The 26,888-nt window shown below is 37.5% G+C and overlaps 2 protein-coding genes and 1 non-coding gene across 7 annotated transcripts in view; 1 reads left to right on the top strand and 2 right to left on the bottom strand.

Moving 5' to 3' along the window:
* Positions 1-7,477: 7,477 nt before the first annotated feature.
* Positions 7,478-10,674, bottom strand: rps3a (ribosomal protein S3A). Its single transcript, XM_067404570.1, has 6 exons — positions 10,585-10,674; positions 9,979-10,082; positions 9,490-9,677; positions 8,669-8,877; positions 8,049-8,158; positions 7,478-7,653 (listed from the first exon to the last, which is right to left on the bottom strand). Exons 1-6 carry the CDS (start codon positions 10,644-10,646, stop codon positions 7,523-7,525), a joined length of 804 nt encoding a protein of 267 aa, XP_067260671.1. The 5' UTR covers positions 10,647-10,674; the 3' UTR covers positions 7,478-7,522.
* On the bottom strand, positions 9,748-9,817 carry LOC137033218 (small nucleolar RNA SNORD73). Its single transcript, XR_010896840.1, has one exon. It is a non-coding gene; the product is annotated as a small nucleolar RNA SNORD73 (small nucleolar RNA).
* Positions 9,982-26,888, top strand: part of lrba (LPS-responsive vesicle trafficking, beach and anchor containing) — a 276,852-nt gene continuing 259,945 nt past the window's right edge. For 4 of the 5 annotated variants that reach the window (XM_067404564.1, XM_067404565.1, XM_067404567.1 and 1 more), the window contains exons 1-2: positions 9,982-10,110; positions 13,707-14,670. In XM_067404564.1, coding sequence (XP_067260665.1) covers positions 14,539-14,670 — 132 coding nt within the window. In that variant the 5' untranslated portion in view covers positions 9,982-10,110; positions 13,707-14,538. Of the gene's footprint in view, positions 10,111-13,706; positions 14,671-26,888 lie in introns of those variants that run through there. The other variant, XM_067404569.1, reaches the window with a different exon arrangement.

Here is a 26,888-nt window from a genome sequence, read left to right as displayed (position 1 = left end):
TGCTATGGAGATAAAGGTTCAGGATTTTTCATTAGTATTACAGCACACCATTAGTTCAGGGGTTTTCAAACCTGTCCTGCAGCACCCTCAGCACTGCACATCTTGTATGTCTCCCTTATCTGACACACCCACTTTCAGGTCTTGCAGTCTCTACTAATGAGCTGATGAGTTTAATCAGGTGCATTAGATGAGGGAGACATAAAAATGTGCAGTGCTGGGGGTGCTCCAGGACCAGTTTGAAAACCCTTGCATTAGTGTACTGTACATTAGCGCCATTTGTTGTTTGCTTTTGGGATCTGGTAGAGCATTTAAACTTTGTACCCGGGAACGGTGCCATGTCAAGTCAAGTCAAGTCAAATTTATTTATATAGCGCTTTTACAATTGGTAATTGTTTCAAAGCAGCTTTACATATTAGAAGCACAGAAAAAAAGGGAAGTGGTTAAAACTGTACAAACAAGCATGGTAATATGTAACATATACAAGATGGTGCTACATTAAGCCAATGTCGGCTGACTTCCAGGGGTGGAAAAAACCCCCTAGGAGAAAAACCCAGCGTGCTAGCACTGGGAAAAAAGTCCTAGGAGGGAAAAAACCCCTTGGAAGATATATATATATGTAAATGTATATGGAGATCAAAATCTGAATTGTACATTTTTATTATAGAGATTAAAAATCGATTATATATAAATATATGTAAGCGGACACAGGGATTAAAAATCTGAATTTTAGATGCAGCCAGAATTGGATCTTTAGGCCCATTGTCTCCTGGGCTACATTGTAGTCAGGTCCAGACGCAGGTTCTCCATCTGATCTGGATACGGCCTGGATCCAGCACCCGGCAAACCTCAGGATAAGCAGAGAGACAGATATTAGCCTAGATGCCATTCTTATTCTGATGTACAGGTATATCTAGTGTTATAGGAAATGTTCTCGGTTCCGGCCGACCTAATTATTGCAGCGTAACAATCCTTTAACGGATTTGAAAAATGTTAATGTATTGATAATGTGTTATGTGTATGCAAGAGCAAAGAGATGTGTTTTTAGTCTAGATTTAAACTGACAGAGTGTGTCTGCTTCCCGAACAATGCTAGGAAGATTGTTCCAGAGTTTAGGTGCTAAATAGGAAAAGGATCTGCTGCCTTCAGTTGATTTTGATATTCTGGGTATTATCAACTGGCCTAAATTCTGAGATCGCAATAAACGTGAAGGACTATAATGCATTAAGAGCTCACTTAGGTACTGGGGAGCTAAACCATTTAGAGCTTTGTAAGTAAGTAGCAAGATTTTAAAATCTATACGATGTTTAATAGGGAGCCAATGTAATGTTGACAGAACTGGGCTAATATGGTCATACTTTCTGGTTCTAGTAAGAACTCTAGCTGCCGCATTTTGGACCAACTGTAGTTTGTTTAAAAGCCGAGCAGAACAACCACCCAGTAGAGCGTTACAATAATCTAGTCTTGAGGTCATGAATGCATGAACCAACTGTTCCGCATTTGTCATTGAGAGCATATGTTGTAATTTAGATATATTTTTTAGATGGAAGAAGGCGGTTTTACAGATACTAGAAACATGACTTTCAAATGAAAGATTGGTATCAAAGAGCACACCCAGGTTCCTAACTGAGGACGAAGGTTTAATGGAGCACCCGTCAAGTGTTAGAGAGTATTCAAGGTTTTTTCGTGAGGAAGTTTTTGGTCCAAAGATTAGGAAATCAGTTTTTTCTGAATTTAATAATAAGAAATTTCTTGTCATCCAGTTTTTAATGTCAGCTATGCATTCTGTTAGTTTTGTGAATTTGTAGGTTTCGTCAGGGCGCGAGGAAATATAGAGCTGAGTATCGTCAGCGTAGCAGTGAAAACTAACACCATGCTTCCTAATTATCTCTCTTAAGGGCAGCATGTACAGAGTGAAAAGCAACGGTCCTAATACTGAGCCTTGTGGTACCCCATATTTAACCTGTGATCGATACGACATCTCTTCATTTACTACCACAGACTGATAACGGTCAGATAAGTATGATTTGAACCATGCCAAAGCAATTCCACTAATGCCAATATAGTTTTCAAGTCTTTTTAAAAGAATGTTATGATCGATAGTGTCAAAAGCAGCACTGAGATCTAATAACACTAATAGAGAAATACAGCCACGTTCGGATGATAGGAGTAGATCGTTTGTAACTCTAACGAGAGCAGTCTCAGTACTATGGTATGGTCTAAATCCTGACTGGAAATCCTCACAGATTCCATTTCTTTCTAAAAAGGAACACAGTTGTGTTGAAACTGCCTTTTCTAGTATCTTTGACAGAAAAGGTAGATTCGAGATTGGCCTGTAATTTACTAAATCTCTCGGATCTAGTTGAGGTTTTTTAATAAGAGGTTTGATAATAGCCTGCTTAAAGGTTTTTGGCACGTGTCCTAGTGTTAAAGATGAATTAATTATATCAAGAAGTGGACCTACGACCTCTGGAAGCATTTCTTTCAGTAGTTTAGTCGGCATTGGGTCTAACATACATGTCGTTGATTTTGATGATTTGATAAGTTTAGATAATTCTTCCTCTCCTATAGCGGCGAATGATTCTAGTTTTACCTCAGGGACACTACAGTGCACTGTCTGAAGCGAAACTGTAGACGGTTGCATGTTTATAATTTTCTCTCTAATATTATCAATCTTGCAAGTAAAGAAGTTCATAAAGTCATTACTGCTGTGCTCTATGGAAACGTCAGCAGTTGAATCTCTGTTTCTAGTTAATTGAGCCACTGTGTCAAATAAATACCTAGGATTATGTTTGTTTTCTATTAAGAGATTTGAAAAATAAGTAGATCTAGCATTTCTTATGGCTGTTCTGTACTCAATCATTTTTTCTTTCCACGAAAGGCGAAAAACTTCTAGTTTTGTTTTCTTCCAACTACGTTCAGCTTTTCTAACAGCTCGTTTTAGAGCCCGAGTGTGCTCATCATACCACGGCGTTGGATTAGTTTCCTTAATCTTCTTTAGACGTAAAGGAGCGACCGCATCTAATGTGCTGGAAAAGAGAGAGCCAATAGTTTCTGTTGCAGCATCGAGTTCTTCTAAGTTGTCAGGTATACTAAGGCGATGAAACTGCTCGGGGAGATTATTTATAAAGCAATCTTTAGTGGCAGACGTGATTGTTCTACAATATTTATGGCTGGGTGGTGGTTTTGTAGCCTTGGCTAATTGTATTATACACGAGACTAAATAATGATCTGATATATCATCGCTCTGCTGTAGAATTTCAACAGCATCAATATCTATTCCATGCGACAGTATTAGATCTAGGGTATGATTACGACAATGAGTGGGTCCTGACACGTGTTGTCTAACTCCAATAGAGTTTAAAATATCTGCAAATGCCAATCCAAATGCGTCTTTATTATTATCTACATGGATATTAAAATCACCAACAACAAGGACTTTATCCGCAGTCAGTACTAACTCTGATAGAAACTCAGCAAATTCTTTGATAAAGTCAGTATGGTGGCCTGTATACAGTAGCCAGCACAAATGTCAACTTACATAATGTTACATAAAGCACCATCACTTCAAAGGAATTATATTTGAAATTCTTTTGAATGATTCTGAATATATTACTATAAATTACAGCAACACCTCCCCCTTTGCCTTTCTGTCGAGGATTGTGTCGATAATCATAACCTTGAGGACTAGATTCATTTAAAGTAATGTAATCGTCTGGTTTTAGCCAGGTTTCTGTCAAACACAGCAAGTCTAGTTTATTGTCTGTGATAATTTCATTTACAATAAGTGCTTTTGAAGAAATAGATCTAATATTCAGTAACCCAAGCTTTATCATTTGTTTATCTGATTTATCTGTGATTTTCATTTTTTGAACATCAATTAAATTTTTACCCTTAAAAGGTTTCGGAAGTTTTTTGTATTTACTAGTTCGAGGTACAGAATCAGTCTCTATGTGATAATATCTAGGTGAAAGTGTTTCTATGTGCTGTGAATTATCTGAGTTCTGTGACGTGAGGCGGCTAGCAGACGGTCGGTTTAGCCAGTTTGTCTGCGTCCTGATCTGGGCCCTGGTTTGTCATGTTTCAGCTCTAAGACTATTTGCCAAATTTCTAGTGTGTGGTACCATGTGTGGTATCTATCAAGAGTTAGTAAACGGCAATAAAGCACACGAGACAGGAGTAGCGAACTTCATTCATCACTTCCGTTGTCCTAAATTATGTCATTATATCACTTCAAAATACTAGTCTACAATACAGTTCTTCTCATGAACACAACACCCAAAAATGGAAATTCTGGCAGCATTTACTCACCCTCATGTCATTCCAAAACCAAGACTCATTCATCTTTGGAACACAAATGAAGATATTTTAATGAAACCTGAAGAGTTGTCCCTCCATTTAAAGTCTGTTCATCCAAAATTTTCAAGCTTCAAAACTTTCAGAAAGAAAATGTAAAAGTAATCCATGTGACTCTAGTGGTTTAATCAGTTTTATGAAGCCAAAAAAAAAAAAGTGGTGCTCAAATGTGTTGAGCTTGACCTAGTCGATCACAAAATCCTTCCAGTGCACTGAAACGTTCACTCCGTTAAAAAGTCCCACAATGCACTGTAAAGACTTTAGCTGAAATACACATCATGACTCATGAAGTGACAGGTAGCCTATAGTGATAGTGAACATAATGTAGTTTATATTTCAGCTGATATGTTAAAGGGATATTTAACAAAGTATTTATCATAATGTATTTTAAATAGGGTTAGGGTTAGGCATTACAAAAAAAAAGAAAAAATGTCAGTTTTGCTGTTGTTCATAAACATCAGTAGTGATGTTGTACACTGAGGATGTTGTCATGTTGACGGAAACAGAGTCATCAGTGTCCCAATGTGTAGTGAGTCAGGGCCCTTACCACTGCCCAAATTTGTGTACACAATATACTGATTCACGAGTTAAGGAGCTGATCGAGACACACACACAGACACTGCACTCTCAGCATGACGAAATAAGCAGGAGCAAGTAAGGAAAAACACTGCAGCCAGCTGAGACTATGGTCCAGCAGGCTGGAGAAAGCGTTAAGCGACACACTGAGGAGACACATGACCCCACGGGGGCTGGCAGTGCAGCACAAACTGATTGTAACGTATGCACCTGCAGATGTGCAGAAGTAAGCTGGAACATGCACTTGATGTGTACAGGACGATGTACTATACGGGTCTGCCAAACATGCTTCTCTGTTACCATTATCATCTTCATTTACGCACACATTATCCTGCTGAAAGAGGCCACTGTCATTAGAGAACACCATTGCCATAAAGGAGTGCACATGGTCTGCAACAACCTTTAGCTACCTTCTTCATGGTCCAAGTCTGATGCCCACATGCCCATTGTAGGCACTTTCATTGGCAGCATTAAGGATTTCAGTTGGAGTTCAATAGCTGTTCTGTGCGATCAGACCAGATGGGCTAGCCTTCGCTCACCACATGCATCAATAAGCCTTGGCGCCCATAACCCCCTGACGACAGTTCACCGGTTGTCCTTCCTTGCATCACTTTCGGAAGGTACTGAGAACACCCCTGTCAAGACTTGACATATGATATGGATATGATTTGACCCAGTCATCTAACCATCACCATTTAGCTCTTGTCAAAGTCAGTCAGATCTATTTGCTTGCCCATTTTTCCTGCTTCCAACACATGAAATTCAAGAACTGATATATCCCACTCCCTGACAGGTACCATCTAATGATATAATCAATTCACTTCACCTGTCAGTGGTATTAATGTTGTGACTGATCAGAATATATCACTGGCCACTTTATTAGGTACACCTTGCTAGTACCGGGTTGGACCTTCTTTTGCCTTCAGAACTGCCTTAATACTTTGTGGCATAGATTCAACAAGGTGCTCTAAACATTTCTCAGATTTTGCTCCATATTGACATGATAGCATCACACAGTTGAAGATTTATCGGCTGCACATCCATGATGCAAATCTCGTGTTCCACCACATCCCAAAGGTGCTCTATTGGATTGAGGTCTGGTGACTGTGGAAGCCATTTGAATGTTGTGAACTTGTCACATTCAAGAAACTAGTTTGAGATGATCTGAGCTTTGTGACATGGTACATTATACTGCTGGAAATAGCCATCAGAAGATGAGTACACTGCGGTCATAAAGGGATAAAGACACAGTCAGCAACAATACTCAAGGTAGCCTGTGGCATTTAAATAATGTTCAGTTGGTACCAAGTGGCCAAAAGTGTGCCAAGAAAATACCCCCCACACCATTACACCAGCAGCAGCAGTCTGAACCATCCATACACGGTAGGACAAATCAATGCTTTGATCTTATGTTAAATTCTGACCCTACCATCTGAATGTTGCAGCAGAAATCGAAACTCATCAGACCATGCAGTTTTGGTTTTTATTGGTTGTGCATCTACTGATAAATCTACTATCTTATCTGTGTCTAGATATAGACCTCTCTCCTTAACAGCAAGAGGGCAAATCTGGGGGGGAAAAATAAATACAGCAATCCATAAATCTGTACTTGGCTATCTCAACAAGTTTGACTTTGACTAGCACTGTTAAGACATTTGAGGCAGACCAAATTTTTTGTCATCCTAACAGAGCAGGGGCCTGTTTCATAAAATAAGTTTACCAGATAAGCCAGGCTTATTTCAGGTAGTTTGATTATTTTGAACCAAATCAACTGACAATAAATCAGACTTACTGAAATAAACCTGGATTATTTGGTAAACTTGTTTTATGAAACAGGCCCCAGCCAGGTGTCCATGTTGGTTACAGCCCTGGTTAAATCAAACTGATAGCATGCATTTACTCTGACAGATTGGTTTGAAATGGTCATCATGGTTTGAATTTGCATGATCGCTAAACAGCAAAGTAGGCCTACATTTAGATTTAAACGGCCACATATTTCTGTTGCTGGATTGAATCAAAATTTAACTGAATTGAGCTCAACTGACACTATTGCCTTCTATAGAGCTGATAATATGTGAATATATTTAACTCAGTTTCATAACTGATGAATATTGAAATTAACTCAACTGACTTGAGATGAAAGACATTACAATGTTCTGTATAGCAGCTTTACAGGTAAAACTGATTTAGTTTCAAAATCGATGAATTCTGAAACAGTTTTAGTGAAACTTTGTACTTAACCACACCTGGAAATTACTTTTATCAAATTCCATATGAAGGAACCCTTAAAGTTAATGTTAAAAAGCACATAGCTGAAAATTTAGCAAAACCTAAAGTTAAGCTTTTGTGAAAAATCATGTCTAATTTGAAAAGGAAAACTTTACACCAATACTCCCAATTCCACCAAATGTGGCACCACTGTCGCAATTCTAGCATGTGTCCAAATAGATTGCCATATTTCTAACCGAATATATAAAAAGCATAACCATGATGTTCAGCAGGTTTTGTTGTAATATCTACTGAAAAAATGATAACAGTACACAAAGACTCAAATTTACATGTTTATTGACACCAGCTGTTTGTCTTAGGAGTTTTAGACAGACTCCTGGATGGGGGGCTCATATCCATCAGCTCTCTCCACCTTGGCCCCAGTGTCACCCTCTGCTGGTTTAGCAGCAGTACTGCTGGTTCCACCCTCACCGTGCAGCTCCATCAGCTTACCAACTGTATATATATATAAAAAAAAAAAAAATACATACATACATTAACCCACTCATACTACTTTCAGATGGACATTTATTTCCCCTCTACTTCTACACCACCTACAAAAATAATTTGTTCAAAGGTTGGAAGATTTATTAAATGGCTTGGAGAAATAAAAAAAAAAAAAAAAAAAAAAAAAGAAAAGAAAAGGTATCACTATATATAAAATTAATTTGTTCAGTTTAGGATTGGAGGTGCAATGTAATTAGAACAAAAATTAAAAACGCATTGAACCCGGACCATGAAATAGTGCTACAACATCTGCCACAAACAACATTTAGTTGTCAGTCATGAGCATAAAAAAAAAATAAAAAAAATAAATAAAATCCTAAAGGATCATACAATACTTCACTTACGCTCAAACTTGGGCTTTTTCAGCATTTTAACCTTCCTGACGTAAACATCATGTAGAGGGTAGATGGATTGGCAGGCCTTTTCAATGTCCTTGCCTACACTGTCAGGAATCCTATACAACAAAAGAAGAGAGAACCATTTATTACACACAGCTGCATAACGGTTATGGATCACAACAGCCAACAAAATTCTCAAGTTTAAACCCAGGTAAAGGGTTATAAGAGAGTTACTGCATCCTCTCCATCACCTCAGCACTCAAAAGTTATATTATATTCATATAAAGTGTCTTCTAAAATCACAACTGAAAATGAGCTGAAATCATTTGACAGCATAATTTCTACAACAATCAATCAAGTATTTTGATCAGAGTAAATCTTAGCCCATTTAAATTAATACAGGAGTACCAAAGCCCATTCCTGAAGGGCCTTCCTGCAGCGTTTTACAAACACAACTGCCGAAAATCTTCCAGCAATCCTAAAGACCTTACCTAACTGGTTCATTAGTGTTAAATAAGGGTGGCAGTTGAACTATGCAGGAAGATGTGCCTCCAGGAGCAGGGCCTGACTCCGCTATCCAACACAAAATTGCTATGCCATAGATGAGGGGGAAACTTTATACGTACAGTTTGTTGACCACCTCCTTAAGGTCATTGGTCTGGACCTCACGGGTCATGATTTCCATCATCTTCTTGCGGATCTGACGGACCTGCTGGTGCTGAGCGTAGGAGGTCTTTCTGATCTGGTTGGTGCGCTTCTTGGTGAAGCCCACGCAGAACAGGCGGAGAAGATAGCCGTCGGTGGTCTTCACATCGACATGGGCCTCAATCATTGTCTAACAGGAGAGAACAATCCATTAGAATTTTAAAATGGCTGCACAAAAAAAGAAAGTCAAAAATAACTACAGTTCACAGAACTTTTTCATATTAGACAAATTACTTGAGCCCGAAAATTTAAGATGTAAAATAAAGGACACTAAAACAGTACTAAAGGGGTGGTTCACACTAGACTTGAGCACGCAAAATTTCTTCAGACACTGCAATGGTTGAGATATGACGTCACGCTCTGCAATGTCTTTTAAACATATCTACTCCACTTTTCTTCAACACTGCAAACTTGCAGCTTTAAAGTTTGGTTTCTTTTAATACAGATAAGATGCAACACCGAGATGTATCGAGCTTCCACTGGCCACACGCCCTCCCGTGATACAAATTTGCAGTTGACCAAACTTGAACTTTGGAAGTGGACCACAGCAAAATTGGACACTTCTTCACATAAGTTTGCATTTAATGTTTTTAGCATTTGCATGCATACGAATGGAACTGTATGAAATGAAGAGTGTAGTGCCTTAGCAATGAAGCTTTTCTGTGTGGCAAGTATGCCCTGCAACCTAAATCATACAGCAACGAAAGACCATGAATAACTAGTACGCATGTATAATGTATACCTGCCACTTCTTGACCATGGAGCACATCTTGTCACGGGTGAGGTCCATGCCATGGAAGTTGGTGAGGCAGTTCTTGCCCTGCACATCTTCTGTGACCAGCTTGAACTTGCGGAAAGCAACCTCATCGTTCTGCAGATCAGCCAGGCTGACCTCGAACACACGTCCCTTCAGACCATCAGAGGCAATTTCTAAATTACAGAGACATGGTGTTAAATTTGCTGCGGTTTGTAATGCTACAATGACCATGGATTTCATGGGAATGTCAGGTGATCTCACAACAGTAATCATTGTTTTTCATCTGGGGCCGAAACTACTGTCATCATGTATTCCCACTGCAATATGGCACATATTGATTCGTATCAAACAATTGGGATGCATGCCATTTATTGTACAGCAGGATCTACCCTTTCCCAGTAAGATTAACAACTCATGCTAGAATCTGTGTGGGAACACAGACATCATGGATGTCATGCATGTAAGAGCACGTACTGGTTCCCTGAGTCCTGGTGACCAAGGTCTTGCCCAGGTTGCGGATGTTGAACATGGCTGGTGCCTTGACATCATACCAATCTTTCTTGGAGAATGGATCGACACTGCAAGAGAAAACACGCGTGTAAATAGGTACAAGCTCGTTTTTATAGTGCAAACGCTAACATAGTCTTATATTTACTTTGTATGTGGTATCTAGATTATATTTAACCTCTAAATTAACTTTAAACATCCAACACATGTCTGTCTCACACTGCAAGTCTTAAGTCAGTAAAGTGTGCTAGAAAACTAGCTAGCGCTATCGATGACTTTTCATGTTAACGTTATCAGTTTACCGTGCTTATTTTTGCTGAAAATGACCAGTTTATGGAGTTTGTAGGACTACGACATCAGAAAACAGTATTATAACCTACCAAGCTCTGACCTAAAGTTATCAGAGCATACATAACACAGTACAGGCCACCAATAAGCCAAGTCAGACTAGCAGGACCGCTACACACAATCCTCTCTACATCGATCACATCCTTTATCCTCAAACACCGAATATCCTCCAGAATAGCTTATAATAGTGTAACAACAGAGTCGAAAGATTCATTTGTGACTTACATCTTCTTTTTGGCACCTTTTTTGCCACCTTTGGTCAGCCTCTTATTCTTGCCGACTGCCATGTTGAACACAGGGAGTGAAAGAGGAGGAAATAAGGAAATACCGCGAGAATTAAAGCGACAGCGAGAATAGACATATCTCGCGCGATTTCGCTGGCCTCCTCGCTGTAAAGCACACGTGCGCTATCTAGTGTTTGGGCGCACAATTCATGTTTATTTGACGGAGATCCAATCAAAATACTTTTGCAATATATATATATATATATATATATATATATATATATATATATATATATATATATATATATATATATATATATATATATATATATATATATGCAGTCTTAGTAACAAAAATAAAGATGATTTATAAAAAAAAAAAAGAAAGAAGAAAAAAAAAATTATAACATGACATAAGGGGAGAATTCAGTCATTTAGTTAGTGTCCTACAATGTGAATTACGTCTTTTATAGTTACCGTGTCTTAAGTCTAAACACACTTTTACAAGCAAAATAGAGTAAAACTAAAGGACCAAATTGTAGCGGTTAATATTCAGAGGTGGCTGGGGGAAAATGATGACACCAATCCCCTAATGGCAACAGGAACATTCCACTCTATTAAATCTATAATAAAAGGTAGCCTGTTGATTAATTAATTAATGGAAGATTCATACAGAGGCCCTTTAGGTAGGATCTGTTCAGTTTTATATTTCTCTCTTAATCATACACCGGAATAAACACTGAAATGACTAAAAAACTATGAATACCAATTAATTAAATAAATATTAAAATGGCTCATTACTAATGTCTCAGTATATAATGTCCCATAATTAAATAATAATTATAATTATTACATTCCATATTGTTTCCAAATGCAGAACTGCTCAGATGAATCCCATTATTATTTCAAAACATTATCTATCACACTGTTCTTTAGAAACCAAGAACAAAAGCTCACACTCACAATAGCTGCATAATTAAAGCTGACATTTTGCATTGGCATAGGGTTTCATTTGCACTATATCTGCCTGTCTTCAATAGCTACCACAAACACTATGGACTTTCCTGTTTTCCTGCTTTGGTAAGAAAACATTTAGAAGAAAAATGGTAATAATAGGAACACTAAACATAAGCATTTCATAAGTTCTGCAATGGATGCTTCATGTATGTGTCTGTGTGGCGGTCTTCAGGATGTCAGTATAAAGTTCAGTGACTGCGAGACAAATTGTTCGTTGTTGCTTCAGTCTAGACCTTTAATTCTGTGGCCCTGAGGGACTGTATATACAGTCAACAAAGTCAATGTGCTGCTGACTCCTTGGCAACGACTCAAAGGGCTATGAAACCACACTTCTAATATAATGAGACAGTGAGCACATTTATTCTTAAAGCTATCTAAGAAATTCCTTAATATTCAAGACCTCTGTATAGGCTAATGGTCTGTCAGAGTACAGTAAATATTAAAGTTTACATGCAACACAATAATGATGCTATGTGCTTTGTTAACCCTTTGTAAGTTGAAGAGTTGTTCACATTAATGAGTATATCACATCTGAGCTCAGATGTAATGGGAGAAAAAACAAATGATTCTTTAACGTTGCAGTGAAATGGAAGAAGCAACAGATCTTTTCTTCTGTATTGTGACGTACATCTGAATGTAACATTAGCAAAAAAAAAAAAAAAAAAGGGGGGGGGGGGTGTTAGTTCTATTTATCGATTGTTGATTGGATTTTGAGATGTGAACTTTACACAACTGAATGTGAGCTTGCAGTAGGTTGTGGAGGGATGGGGATTAGGCAGACTATACATGGATGAATCGTTCACAATAAGATCTATAACATACATTTAGAATTTAGATGAAAGTGAATAGGGTGAATTTTCATTTTATGCTGACTTTAAAGGATAATACACCCAATTCTGTCATTGTTTACTCATCTTCATGTCGTTACAAACCTGTATGCATTTCTTTCTTCTGAAGAACAGAAGATACACAGAACATATTTTGAAGAATACTGAGGCCCAAACAACACCACTGGCTTTTTTATGGACAAAAAATACTGAGACATTTAAAAAAAAAAAATTAATAAAAAATATAGGCAGAAAAAAAGAAAGTCATATGGTTTGGTACAGCATGAGGGTGAATAAATGATGACATAATTTTCATTTTTAATATGTTTAATCCAAATCTTTCCCAGACATGAAAATATTGCAAATTATGTGCCATTAGTAACCCCTTGAAATAATCAATAATTATTATTATTTTTTTTTATTTTTATGGAAAAGTGTGACCGGTGGGATAATGTGTATACTGAAAATTCTTAGCCTATATCAGCACAGTTATTAACACATTTTAAACTGTTTCATCACATTTTAGGTTTACTATTATACATAAAAACCCTTATACAACACTTACAGGAAAAAAAAAAAAAAATAATAATAAAACAACCATCAACGAAATTCATTCATCACCATGTTTACTCATTCTATGACCACACTCAACAAAATTGAATAATTGTGAATTCATATATTAATACTAGACACCTTAAAGATAATGTGCATCAAAAATCTTTGTCATTTCTTTATGTTAACATACTTTACTAACCTTTTGTTTTGGAGCTTTGATGCATCCATCAAACTGATGGTGCAAACAAGAATTAAACTACTCTGGTCGTGTGACAGTTTGCAGTAACCATGTGAAACTGGACATGTTTAATTGAGACCCTTTATTCTTTCCATATTTCCCAGAAATGCACTAATAGCAGTCAGTAACATTTTAAGAACTTCATAAACTAACACTGTCTTTATGGTCACTATTGTGACCGGTGGGATTAAGTAGCAAAAATTAATGTGTTCAGACCGCAATGCATCTATGATTACTCTATATGTAAATTTCTGCACAGCTGCAGGTTCTCTGCTTTTCCTGTTGTCATTCTTGACATGCTCTTCATCCACTTCTTCTACATGCTTAGTTCAACAAGAAGTTACATCTTTGAATTTATTATTGTTTAGCAGACAAGTGAAGTGCAGAAAACATTATATTGTGGATGTATGCTTTTGAATATTACTAAATCAAATCTTGGTGCAAACCACGTGTGAATATGCTAGACTTTCTTATTCTGTCCTGCAGATGTCTCCATGTCATTCTCGCAGCAGATCACTATCGTGAACCACCACCACCACCACAACAGAATGCCCATGACTCGAGATCTTCAGTATAAAGTGTCACTTCTGTCCTTATAGGTTCCTTGTACCTGACACACCTGAGCACCCCCTTCTCGGCTCTCTGTGCGCACTGCGCATGCGCAGCTCTCTCTCACGCAGCTCCACTGTCATGGCGGAGACGGAGCGGAGTAGGAGCTGATTCAGGAAGAGATGGCGCTGTAAAGTGGGTTACCGCTGAAACTTCACTCCAACAGTTCCCACAGGGACCAAGAGGATTGTCTTCTCTTTGGAGGGCCCACTGAGAGCCAATGTCGGACGTTCCTTGCCTTATATTTTGTAGTTTTTTGCGTCTTGTTCTTATCGGTGCGTCTACCTGCGCGGAATCTCTTCATCACCGCTGTTTCCTGTTTGACAAACACTCGCAAAAACTTAAATTACATTATTGTTTAACTGGCTTTCCTTTATTAGGCCAGCGGAGATTGACAAGCATTGGTTTTCTTATCTGGGCTCACCACAGCGCGCTTTCGTCATTCTTTTGTCAAGTTTAATGCTCTTCTCCCTCTCTATAACGTTAGTAGAATAATTCCTGTCAGTCAGGTGTAGTGACATCAACCGACACTTCCCGCCGAGAGCGCGAGAAACTAAAGGATAAACTGGCTGTGAATGGAGACCAAGACCTGTTCTTCACAGCTGTCAACTTAACGAGAGAGATATATTCCGTATATATTCCAATAGATTTAACTCGGTGGTAGGGTCAAACAGGTGTTTCACCTGTTCCCCTCTCACCTGAGTCCGTCATGGCGAGCGCAGGTGATAGCGCTGTCGGAATCCCCATCAGAGGAATCCGCATGAAGTTCGCCGTGCTGGCAGGGCTCCTGGAGGCTGGTGAAGTCTCCAATCGGGACATTGTGGAGACGATCTTCAATCTGGTAAGCTGATTAAAGCCTTTAAATAGAGATCTAAAGACACCGTAGCTGGACAAGACCAAATGTTTATGACTCTGACGAAGCTTTTAGGTTGCAGTTATACGTCAGAAGGTGGAGTGGTGTGGCTGAATGGTTAAAAAACTGCTGCTTGGCTTGAATCCCAGTATGGCTGATGTATGTGGTGTCCCCATTGTGTCCTTGATTAAGACACTAACGTCAGGTTGCACCAAAGAGACTGAACCTGTAATAAGTGACATGTTCTGTAAGTCAGCGTGGATAGAAGCACCTACCATATGGATAGATTGAATGTGAAGCGAGGTTTGGAGAGACTGTACACTCTCTTTAAACTCTGTAAAGACTCATATTTGATACATGACATCTAAGGCCTCTAAATGATCATTATGATCAAAACTTTGCTGAAAAAATCTCTTTTACACAATCTTCTGCCCTCTTGTTTATAGTTTATACTTTTATAGCAAATAAAAGACCTAATAGAATATAATTTTATAATGCATCTTCAGGTTGTAGTACACCTTTTTTGTTGTGAAACCTTTACTGATTTTTATTAAGTAAATGTGAGAATAACTTTCATATTGTTATTAATATTTCAAGATGAACGATCACTGGACTGAAGCAACTCGTGGGCCATGAAAGCCTCATGTATCGATTATGACACAAAACATAAAACGCATGCAAATGTTTTTAGATTTTTTTTTTTTTTATAGATTTTGTCTAAAGTTTCGATAAACTATTCCATTTAAAAAAAAAAAAATCAAAATATTTTTCTGCCTGTGATTTCATATGTCAGGCTTTACAGTTTTTAAAGGAACAACTTTGTCCCTTATATACCCCTAAAATGTTCATATTAGTAGGTACTTCTATCCACCTTTTAGGACTTTTTTCTTTTTTTTCTCTGACAGTGTGTATAGCAGAATCAGTACTTGCAAGCAAGTGTGTGTGGAGGTATTTGTAATACTGTGGATTTGAAAACATATTTAATGGGCTCTGTGTTCTTCTGCATTATTCTCTGTGTTTCTAGGTTTGTGGTGATATTTTTAAAGGTCGGTCAACCCGTTTATGTTCACACTGTTTGTTTTAGATTTTTTCTCCCTGCTCCTGTCATTGCAGACAGTCCTTATGTGAAGCTATTATCCATTAATCCATGATGAAGGATTACAGAGTATGAGGAACCTGGTTTGATTTTTTAGCAGTGACCTAATGTTCAATCTCCTTGAAATGATGTCAATGCTCTGTCGGCTTTAAACTTGTCTTACAGTTTAAAATAGATTATGTATGAGAGCAGTCAGAGTTCACACTTCAACACACCTCTATGATGTAATAACAGCTAATTTCTGTTGACCAGCCCCAGACACGAGGAAGTCAGTTAGCACTTTCTGGAAATCGCACACTTTTTTTCCCCTCCTCCCACGTGCAAAAACGAGTTGAAAGCCCCTGTTATACATTAGCTGAGTTTCAAGAATGAGTGAGGGCCTGTATGTGACCCACATTGTAGCCGAATCTGATTGGGAGAGATTTTGTTTGTAGGTCCTGTAGTGTTGTGAAATGACATGGAAGAATGAATGAATGAGTGCAATAAGGAAGTAAGAAACGTGCTGCAACAGTGTGATCTATTATGATGTAATGCTGCTGAGAGATGAAAGGCACACTAGACAGCATAGGTGACATGTAGCCTACGTGCTCTTGCCTCTAAAATACAGGGCGTTATAATTGAATGCAGTGCATGCCCTTAAAGGGATAGTTCACCTATAGTGCAAAATGAAAATTCCATCATCATTTACTCACCCTTAAGTTGTTTCAAATCTGTTTGAATTTCGATATGTTTAGCAGAATGTTTGAACTGCTCTCAGTCATACGGTGAAAGTGGAAGGGGGACCAGAATTTGTCAGACATAGGGGGAAAATAGGAGGGCTGAGGGTGCTGAAGCACCCCCTGCCAACAGCTGTTTGTCTGCATTAGAATTTAAGATGACACGACTTGAAATAAAGTTTTGTTTTTCAACATGTTTTTAATTTTCCACCTTTATTCATTAAATTACTCTAAAGTTATTTCGTTTTTATATGTTGTTGAATCTGGTTTATGACTTTGAGAAATGAATATTTCAAAAGCCGATCTCGCATGGCGTTATTGACGCTCACTGACTAGGATGACCCCCTTGCTGGACAGTAGATGTGATTTTGTGGGACAATGCAAGACACATGTGTGAGAGAGAAATTTACTGCTGTTATGTAAATATTGATGAGCCTATTTGCCATTACTTTGGATAATAATGTTTTAAATTGCCAAATAAGCTTTGTTAATTGTCTCTGTGACTATACTCTGTCCAAAGAAAACATATGCCTAGTGGTCATTATATAAAACACAAAGGAAAAACTTGCATGAGATACTGCTTAATAACTTAATAAACAAAATAATAAAAATTATTAAGATAAGTGTTTTCCAACAGTTTGTTGGATCTGGCAAAACCCTCTCTACGAATGTGTTTGCCACTCTAGCTAGAACATTACGGCTGTGCAAATGTTTTTTTAAAGCATTTTTTAGTATTATAAAAAAATAATAACCTACAGACATAAATGAAGTGAGGGACACTGCTTACGTCTTGCGTAATTCGATGAATTCGACAATACACAACTGCTCATGTTTATGTGGGAGTTAAAACCTATATTTGACATGACAGCAAACGGGTTTGAGAGTACCATAGGACATCACTCAGAGTCTGCACCGTTGCTCATTTCACATGCAAAGGGGAGGTTTCTTAAAGCTGCAGCAACACAAAATGGACCATTTCATTCTAAAACTTAGCGAGAGAGTGCTCAAGAAAAACAACTATATCATAAAAATGCATGAAATTACCTGCTTAACCTATTAAACATGATAATCTGCCAGACCAAACAAAACTAGGTCTTTGATTCATCTCCATTTCTAAAATAGTATATTGGAGCATGAAAGCAAAATAATTGGTTGTGCCAAGCTGCTTAGTTTGATTTGCTGTTTGTGATGTCCAGCACATGGATAGAATCACAGTGAAATACAGCATTGCTTACAACTCGGCAATAAATACGTCATGTTGTCAGAGTGCACTCATTTAGTGTTAGTCACCATGAAGAATTTCAAGGGATTAAGAGGGGTTTTAGCACGAGAAGAACAGCGTGTAAAAGAATTGAGTGCTGATTGACTAAATAATTCAGGAGTGCAATAAATGACTATATATAAACTCACTCTGTCCTCAGCTGTAGTGTAAGGCAGTAGTATTTCTACAGCATGAATGGTGGTGCACAGGAACTAACAAACAGAGTTGTGGCCATTTTATCATCTAGTTAAACAGTCACTTCAGTTTTTTTTGTTGCTGGTACTTTGCATGTCATTGTGTCACCATGCCCTATCTATTTTATCCGTCTCATATGCTTTGTCTGTAATTTGCTATTGGTTGGGTCTTGGATTCGGATCAGAGATCACTGCCTGAATAAACTCCTTAAACATAAAAAAGTACAAAGCAAAGAGAGCAGTGCTCTTGTTTTGTAAATCTGCACAAGGTTTATTAAAGAATAAATATGCATTTGCCTCATTAAAAGCCACTTATTCTTCTTGTTCAAACACACTTTAGAATCTCATTGAAACAGTATCAACTCTTGTGCCTCTATCAGTCTCTGGGGACTTGAGGTGGTTTGGTAGCACAGCACCTGGGTTAGCCCGAGGTGAGGGCTCAACAAACAAGCATGTGACCAGTCTTTGTTACCATGGAAACCATGCTGGTCACCTGCTCTCACCTGTCTGTACAGGTCCTGACTTGAAGGAAGCGATTCCCAGTTCTGGCTTATTTTTTTACTGTATTGTCAGAGTATTTCAGAGTTTTTGTTTTAGAGAGCCTTTTGTTTTCGAGAGTTTTAGAGAGCCTTGGACTCTAGACTAACCTAGAGCAACCTCTAACACCCTTAGAGGTAGGGCTGGGCGATATATCGAATGCTTTTGTCACGCACATTTCGTCAGTAAAGCCGGTTCCCTGATTACCACTAAATCGCCATCACCTGCTTTCAAATGGAGCGGCATTTAATAGACAGAGCCGTAGTTCACTGACAAGCCACGCAATATCACGTTCAATATCGATATGAATCGCCGTCTTTTGTACTTTAGTACTTTTGTACTGGGGCCTTAAATGCAGCTGTGTTGACACTGCCAGTGACTTTGCTGTATGTTGCCAGTGGCTGGCGGTTAGGTCGTAAGTGGGCATTCCCTCTACTGGTTGTATGAACGGGGCTTAATAGACTTACTCCTGTTGAGTCTAATGTGTTTCTTTGTTTTTCATTTTATTGGACATACGCCTGATCAAAGTTTATTAGTTTCTGTTAGTAATCAATACTCCTAGATGACCAATACTAGCTTTGCTGTTGCCTGATACATGATAATAATCGGTACAATATTGTGATCTGAGCACAGTGTTACATAACGTTTGCTAACGTGTATCTACGAGCAAAAACTGGTCTCTGCCCTGTTCTCCACTGGTTCTCCTCACACCACAGCTCAATTTACAATTTCCTCAGCATCCAAACTGTCATTGCGATCCATTGTTTTCCTATTGTTTATATTGACCGCACTCCCTCCCATTACGTCACTTCCGATTAGGCATTTTTCAGATGCGGGAGTAAAATTTTCTCACAAAATATGACTCCAGAAGCCTAAGTAGCGTATTTATATGTGTATTTGAAAGAAAATCTAGTTCCTACATTATTTTTCTATACATTGAATCACTGAAGTTCTAACCTGCAGTATACACTTTAATATATTTTTTTTTTCAGAGTTTTTTTAGTTTTTGCTATGGTATTGAAATTGGTACAGAGAACCGTGAAATTTAAAGGCACTGAAATCATATTAATGGATGAGCTAATGTATTAAAGATTTATTAACATTACTGTAGTATGAAGCAGGGTGTGGCTGAAAGCCATTGGAGCTGAACGAGGCCGATGGAGTGATTACTAATGATAGACAAGCGTGACACATGGCTCGATAACAGTGGAGCTTTTATTATGACGCAGACGAGCACTTCTGCTTTTTCAGTCATGAGCATGCGGGGTAAAACAGCACTGTTTTATCATATTAAATACAATTATTAGTTAAATTATAGTGCTACTCTGTCCATTTGCTCGGCGGCTGTATGAGACATTTGTTGCACACTGCAGGAAGCTAGATCAATACCATGCCTAAGGCCGGGTTCACACCGCAAGCGGCAACAGAGCAGAAGCAGCGCGTATTTTTTCGGCGTCCATGTTAACTGATGAGAGCATTCACACAAAGTGAAAGTACACCTTTGATGGACAAAATAAATATAATTTCACACAAAAAGTGCTCAAAATGCACAGAATAAGCATATCTAGTGTGTTTTAACAAGAATTGGAAGTATGTCATGAAAGAAAATCAATATTAAAAAAATATTTATAGAAGATTTACTCATTTAAACTTGTTTTTAATTATCCAGTTTGGGCTAAAGTATGGTATATTATAGAAAACTAAACTAGACTAGCCAGAAAATATGATATATAAACATTATTTTCGTTATTACACAGACAGCAATATAGGCTCTTGCATACCCAAATCAAACCCGTTTGCTGTCTTTTTCGCCGAGTTTGCAGTCTTGTAAACATGTTCATCCGTCAGATGATGTAAAACACAAAGCTTACCTCATTTGTGTGCAGCAATGGATGACACAAGGCTTTTATTTATTTATTTTTATTTATTTTGTGTTTATATATGTGAGTGTTGTACACCTTGCATGTTAACAAACTTTCAAGACTATCAAGTTTAACAATGACCAATTATAAAATCAAATTTATAGTCAAGTCAAGTCAAGTCAAGTCAAATTTATTTATATAGCGCTTTTTACAATTGGTAATTGTTTCAAAGCAGCTTTACATATTAGAAGCACAGCTACAAGCACTGCTACAAGCAAGCGTGGTAATGTGTAACATATACAAGATGGTGCTACATTAAGCCAATGTTGGCTGACTCCCAGGGGTGGAAAAAACCCCCTAGGATAAAAACCCAGCGTGCTAACACTGGGAAAAAAGTCCTAGGAGGGAAAAAACCCCTTGGAAGATATATATAATATATGTAAATGGATATGGAGATCAAAATCTGAATTATACATTTTTATTATTGAGATTAAAAATAGATTATATATAAATATGTAAGCGGATACGGGGATTAAAAATCTGAATTATAGATGCAGCCAGAACTGGATCTGTAGGCCCATTGTCTCCTGGGCTACATTGTAGTCAGGTCCAGACATAGGTTCTCCATCTGATCTGGATACGGCCTGGATCCAGCACCCGGCAAACCTCAGGATAAGCAGAGAGACTGATATTAGCGTAGATGCCATTCTTATTCTGATGTACAGGTATATCTAGTGTTATAGGAAATGTTCTCTTTATTGCAGCGTAACAATCCTTTAACGGATTTGAAAAATGTTAATGTATTGATAATGTGTTATGTGTATGCAAGAGCAAAGAGATGTGTTTTTAGTCTAGATTTAAACTGACAGAGTGTGTCTGCTTCCCGAACAATGCTAGGAAGATTGTTCCAGAGTTTAGGTGCTAAATAGGAAAAGGATCTGCTGCCTTCAGTTGATTTTGATATTCTGGGTATTATCAACTGGCCTGAATTCTGAGATCGCAATAAACGTGAAGGACTATAATGCATTAAGAGCTCACTTAGGTACTGGGGAGCTAAACCATTTAGAGCTTTATAAGTAAGTTGCAAGATTTTAAAATCTATACGATGTTTAATAGGGAGCCAATGTAATGTTGACAGAACTGGGCTAATATGGTCATACTTTCTGGTTCTAGTAAGAACTCTATCTGCCGCATTTTGGACCAACTGTAGTCTGTTTAAAAGCCGAGCAGAACAACCACCCAGTAGATCGTTACAGTAATCTAGTCTTGAGCTCATGAATGCATGAACCAACTGTTCCGCATTTGTCATTGAGAGCATGTGTCGTAATTTAGATAATGTTTTTTAGATGGAAGAAGGCGGTTTTACAGATACTGGAAACATGACTTTCAAATGAAAGATTGGTATCAAAGAGCACACCCAGGTTCCTAACTGAGGACGAAGATTTAATGGAGCACCCGTCAAGTGTTAGAGAGTATTCAAGGTTTTTTCGTGAGGAAGTTTTTGGTCCAAATATTAGGATATCATTTTTTTCTGAATTTAATAATAATACATTTCTTGTCATCCAGTTTTTAATATCAGCTATGCATTCTGTTAGTTTTGTGAATTTGTAGGTTACGTCAGGGCGCGAGGAAATATAGAGCTGAGTATCGTCAGCGTAGCAGTGAAAACTAACACCATGCTTCCTAATTATCTCTCCTAAGGGCAGCATGTACAGAGTGAAAAGCAACGGTCCTAGTACTGAGCCTTGTGGTACTCCATAATGAACTTGTGATCGATACGACATCTCTTCATTAACTACTACAGACTGATAACGGTCAGATAAGTAAGATTTGAACCATGCCAAAGCAATTCCACTAATGCCAATATAGTTTTCAAGTCTTTTTAGAAGAATGTTGTGATCGATAGTGTCAAAAGCAGCACTGAGATCTAATAACACTAATAGAGAAATACAGCCATGATCGGATGATAAGAGTAGATCGTTTGTAACTCTAACAAGAGCATTTCTTTACAATTTATATGTAGCTTCAAGCCGCTGCTGTGACAATGTACAAACGCTTCCAGTGTGAATACTCACGCGTCTCTGCAGCTGCAGTTCACGCGCAGCTTCTGCTCTGCTGCCGCTTGCGGCGTGAACCCGGCCTAAGCATGCTAAAACATGGTAAATAAAAAAAATGAGATTCAAACAATAAGACTTGCTGTATTGGTCATATAACTTGATTATATAAACATTATATAACAATATAAACATTGATTAGTTTTCTGTCGATGAATGAAACGGTTGCTTACCTGTCTAATGAAACACATAATATATTAAAGCGTCTTTGGTGTTTCCATGGTTTCTACAAAATAAAAACTGGAAATCGAGGGTAACGCGGGTTTGATGTCATTGATGTCATGATGTCAGCGATGCACGGACATGGTCCGTGTACTGGTTAAAATTGTTTATTTCTCTGGATTTAAACGTTCTTGGAAACATTTGGGATAATTATGTAAGCACAAAAGTCAACAAAATATATAACATCGTTCTTGTGGTTTTTGGATATTTTAATCCAAAAATCTTACATACTGTGCCTTTAACTTCTATTGACTACTGAAATTTTTCGTGCTGTGACAACACACATTCTGTGCCTTCTCATATTGGAATTGGATTGGATGGATTCAATTGTCTGTTGCGCCCTTTCTGTCTCGTTTGTTTGCTTTATCCAAGAGCAACACATCCCTCTCTGTTTTCTAATGAATATTTTATCACTCCTCCCCGGGTTTTGTTACCTCAGCATATATAGATGCAGAAGCTTGTAACTGAAACCTCCTTCATCCAAATGTTGGGTGCTGGTAGGAATATCGCTTTAAAGGTTTTGGTAGTGGTGAGGCTTAATGGAACTGGCTTTAGATCAGTGCAGGCTGTGCTTCTACACTGTGGTTCTTTTAAATCAAGGTTATGTTGTTTTCACTGCTAGGCTCCGTATGGAATGAAACTTTTTTTCTTTTCTTTCCTTTGGTGGGGTATCAGTAATGGAATGAGGTTCTTCAATGTGGGGTGTCTGCTTTAAATAGAAACCGATATTTCCCTTTACTTTACATACAACACACCCATAAATGTTGTATCTCACTCAGTACACAAGGGGAGATAAAAAAAAAAAAAAAATCTGTCTCTGCCATCAACTATCAGCTGGCTGTGCCAGAGTTGTGGTGTATAAACATTTTTTGAATTTTATGAATTGAATAATCAGTGGGTTGCCTGAACAATATTGAACAATATCCTATCCCTGTTTTAGGAAAAAAAGCATAACCACACTGAGCTTGTCGAACAAATTATATTTAATGTTTTTACTGTATGTTAAAAGCTCTCTGCTAAAGCATACATGGTGGAAATAAACTGAATCATTATTCCCACAGTGTCCCATAGAATGACGCAGAAAGGACACTGGGGTAATGCCTTGATTTATGACTGCTGGCAGACTGTAAATATGCAGTTATAGTTATGTGTGTCACAATCATACAGTATATTATATACTGTATGATTGTGACACACATAACTAATACTGCATATTATAATACATAAATGTGGCCGATATAGCATGTACCTCTACCAGTACACTGTTATTCACATCAGTGATCAAGTTTACTAAAACCACCTACACAAACCAGACTCCACCTCTGATCTTTGGTTTTATAGCCTATCACAATCATTTCAATGTTACAAAAGATTTTAGTGGGTTTTAAGGAGTCTGCCTACACTGACCTCACCACTTTTAGTAAAAAAAAAAAAAGTTGTGTAAACGAAAGATCCATAAAAGCATGTCAGGAGTGCTCTGAACATGGACTGAATAGGCCAGTGGGTTTTCTGTTGCTGTGGAGGTGGATGGAGGTGTCTGCTTTCTGCTTACCTTTCCTCTGTTCCTTTATATGGCCAGTGGTGGGTCAGATACTGCAGTCTTAGAGCTTCACCCTCATTGTGTACTGACAAACACACACAGCCCTGAGGATTGAGTGTCCACCAGCTGCTTGTGTTTTCGGATTGTCTGCTTGACTAAATGATGTTTGTATATGTGACACAATGTGTGTGTCTTTGACTTATTGCACTAGATTTCATTCTGTTTTCTGTATTAGAATAATTAGAAGAAACATTGCCTGTGGCACAGTTATAGTTACTGTTTTAAGATAAGAAAAATAAATTGAAATTAGTGCTTACTGGTATGACCAAAAACCTGTATCTTTTTTTTTTTTTGCCATGCTCTTCTTTGCATGGCTGTTTGTTAGGGCTGCCCCCTAATAGTCAACTAAACGTTACTTGACGAGAAGGTGCTTAGTCAACCAAAATTTTATTAGTTGGTTAGTCGAGGAAAAAAAAAAAAACTTTACATAAAGTGGTGAAGTCAGGCAGTCCGTGAGGGACAGATCGGTAATGCCGGTTCCTTGTGGTAATTTATGATATGTCAGGCAGGAAATCCAAACATTTTGCCTATCATCCATCGACCTCAAATATGGCATATCATTTGAAACATGTAAGTAATAGCAACTTGGCCACTGTGCTGAGTGTGGAAGCTAAAGTATATTGAGCTTATACTGCATGACAAGGAGGCGCCGGCGCGATCGTTTGCATTTTTTCTGATAACAGCACCTGAAACAACTTAAAATACTAAATTTTTTGATCATACAGATGTTAAGTGACTACTTTTATTTGTAAATAACAACAAAACTTTGTGCTTTTGTAAAATAGAGAAAAATAGACTGCTTTTTCTGTTTTATGCAGCCTGGCTAGTAGAAAGCAGCTTTTTCGAAATCCTCCCTCATACCTTAGACCTGCTGTCAATCATTATATATTAAACAAGTGAAGAATGAAGAATGGGATGTACAAACAACAAATTAAATTAAATGTATCCTAAAATGCCCAACAGACTTTTAATCTCTTTTAAAACAAGATTTAATCACGTGGTGTTCACTAGATGTCATGTAGGTGATACAAGATTGACTATGCATTTGACTATGCAAGGGATAGTTAATCTAAAAATCAAAATTCTGTCATCATTTACTCAACCTCCATTAAACTAGAGATGCACCGTTTGCAATTTTCTTGGCCGATTCCGATTTTTTTGTTAGTGTAATCTGCCGATACCGATTTTTTTTTGGATTCAGATTTTCTTACTAAGAACTATAATTGACAACACATACAAACAAAAATCTAATTTTCTTCAATGTAAAGTTTTATTTTCATAAAAAAAAAAAAAAAAAAAAAAAAACAACGAGTAAAAGTCAGTAATAAAATATAAAGTGCTCAAATAAATGCAATAGAATAAAGAGAGCTATGAAACTAAGTTTTTCAGGTTAACTGGGTTTTTATTCAGGTAAGAAATACTACAGAAATTAAAGTAATCAAATGTAAAATAACACATTCATTGTACATTGGTTACCTTAATTTTTGTAGTCTTTATTGTAAATATTAATACAGATCAGTTCTTACCATTAAAGTTATAACGTATTCAGTCAAGAGCAGAAAGTGATTTTTCTTTGTCTTTTGTTCTTTGATTAACATGACAGACAGCAGCAGGAATATTGGACTGCTGTCCCTTTAAGAGTTTATGTTCACCGGACCCAATACTGTTACACATAACATAGGTTCACTTTCTTAGATATTTAACAATTCAAAACTGACTGTGTTTATCTACATTGGCTCACCAGGATTGCCTGTGCCGCTGGTTTTGACATGCGTTTTTATGTATTTGACAGTTTTTTTTTTTTTTTTTCATGAATATGTGATCTGAAGAATGAAAGCTCTAACAGATGGAGGTAATCACAGGCACTGTGTTGATCTCTCTCTCTCTCTCTCTCTCTCTCTCTCTCTCTCTCTCTCTCTCTCTCTCTCTCTCTCTCTCTCTCATACACAAACTTTGATTTGTGTTTGATACTTTATAACAAAGGTAGGGTATGCAGTTAATAGGAGTCTCCGCTCAATACAGTGAGCACTCCAGCCAACAATTTGAAAATTGTTGTTCAGGTCAAAGCAGAGAAAGTGCATTTAAGCTTTTTTGCCCAAAACTCCACTACCCTAGTTCAGCAAATGTAACTCTGCAATTGATGCTGTAAAAAAGGAATTGAGACGTGATGTTTTCCGATTTTTAAGTTTTCTATTAACTATTGTCTTAATAATTGTCATTAAATTTGTAAATTGTCAGTAAAGTAAATTTGTTCATTCAGTAAAGTAAATTTGTTCATTGTTCATATGCACATTGACTTGTGCACAGTGATGTAATGGAATTCAGACTTTTAAAGAAGAATGAACATTGGACAAAAAAATTTAAAAATTAAAAAGTGATTAATTAGTTTCTCCTTGATTCATTTTGTTTAATTGTTCAGAGATGGTAATGCATATTACCAGTAATTAAGTGGCACAACTTTAAACTGTTGCATTCTAGGATCAGTTTAAATGTTTGCTTGTAACCAGTGTCTCTTTTATATTGTGTGTTCTGTAAACAGAGTTGTTCCCCTTCTCTGTTTGTCATAGTAAGGAAGGATATAGTGAGAAGCTTCCTGTGCACATA

Source organism: Chanodichthys erythropterus, chromosome 12 (genome assembly GCF_024489055.1).
Source record: "Chanodichthys erythropterus isolate Z2021 chromosome 12, ASM2448905v1, whole genome shotgun sequence".
NCBI lineage: Eukaryota > Metazoa > Chordata > Actinopteri > Cypriniformes > Xenocyprididae > Chanodichthys > Chanodichthys erythropterus.
The sequence above is the reverse complement of the archived record's forward strand: the minus strand, read 5'-3'. Positions and strand labels throughout refer to the sequence as shown.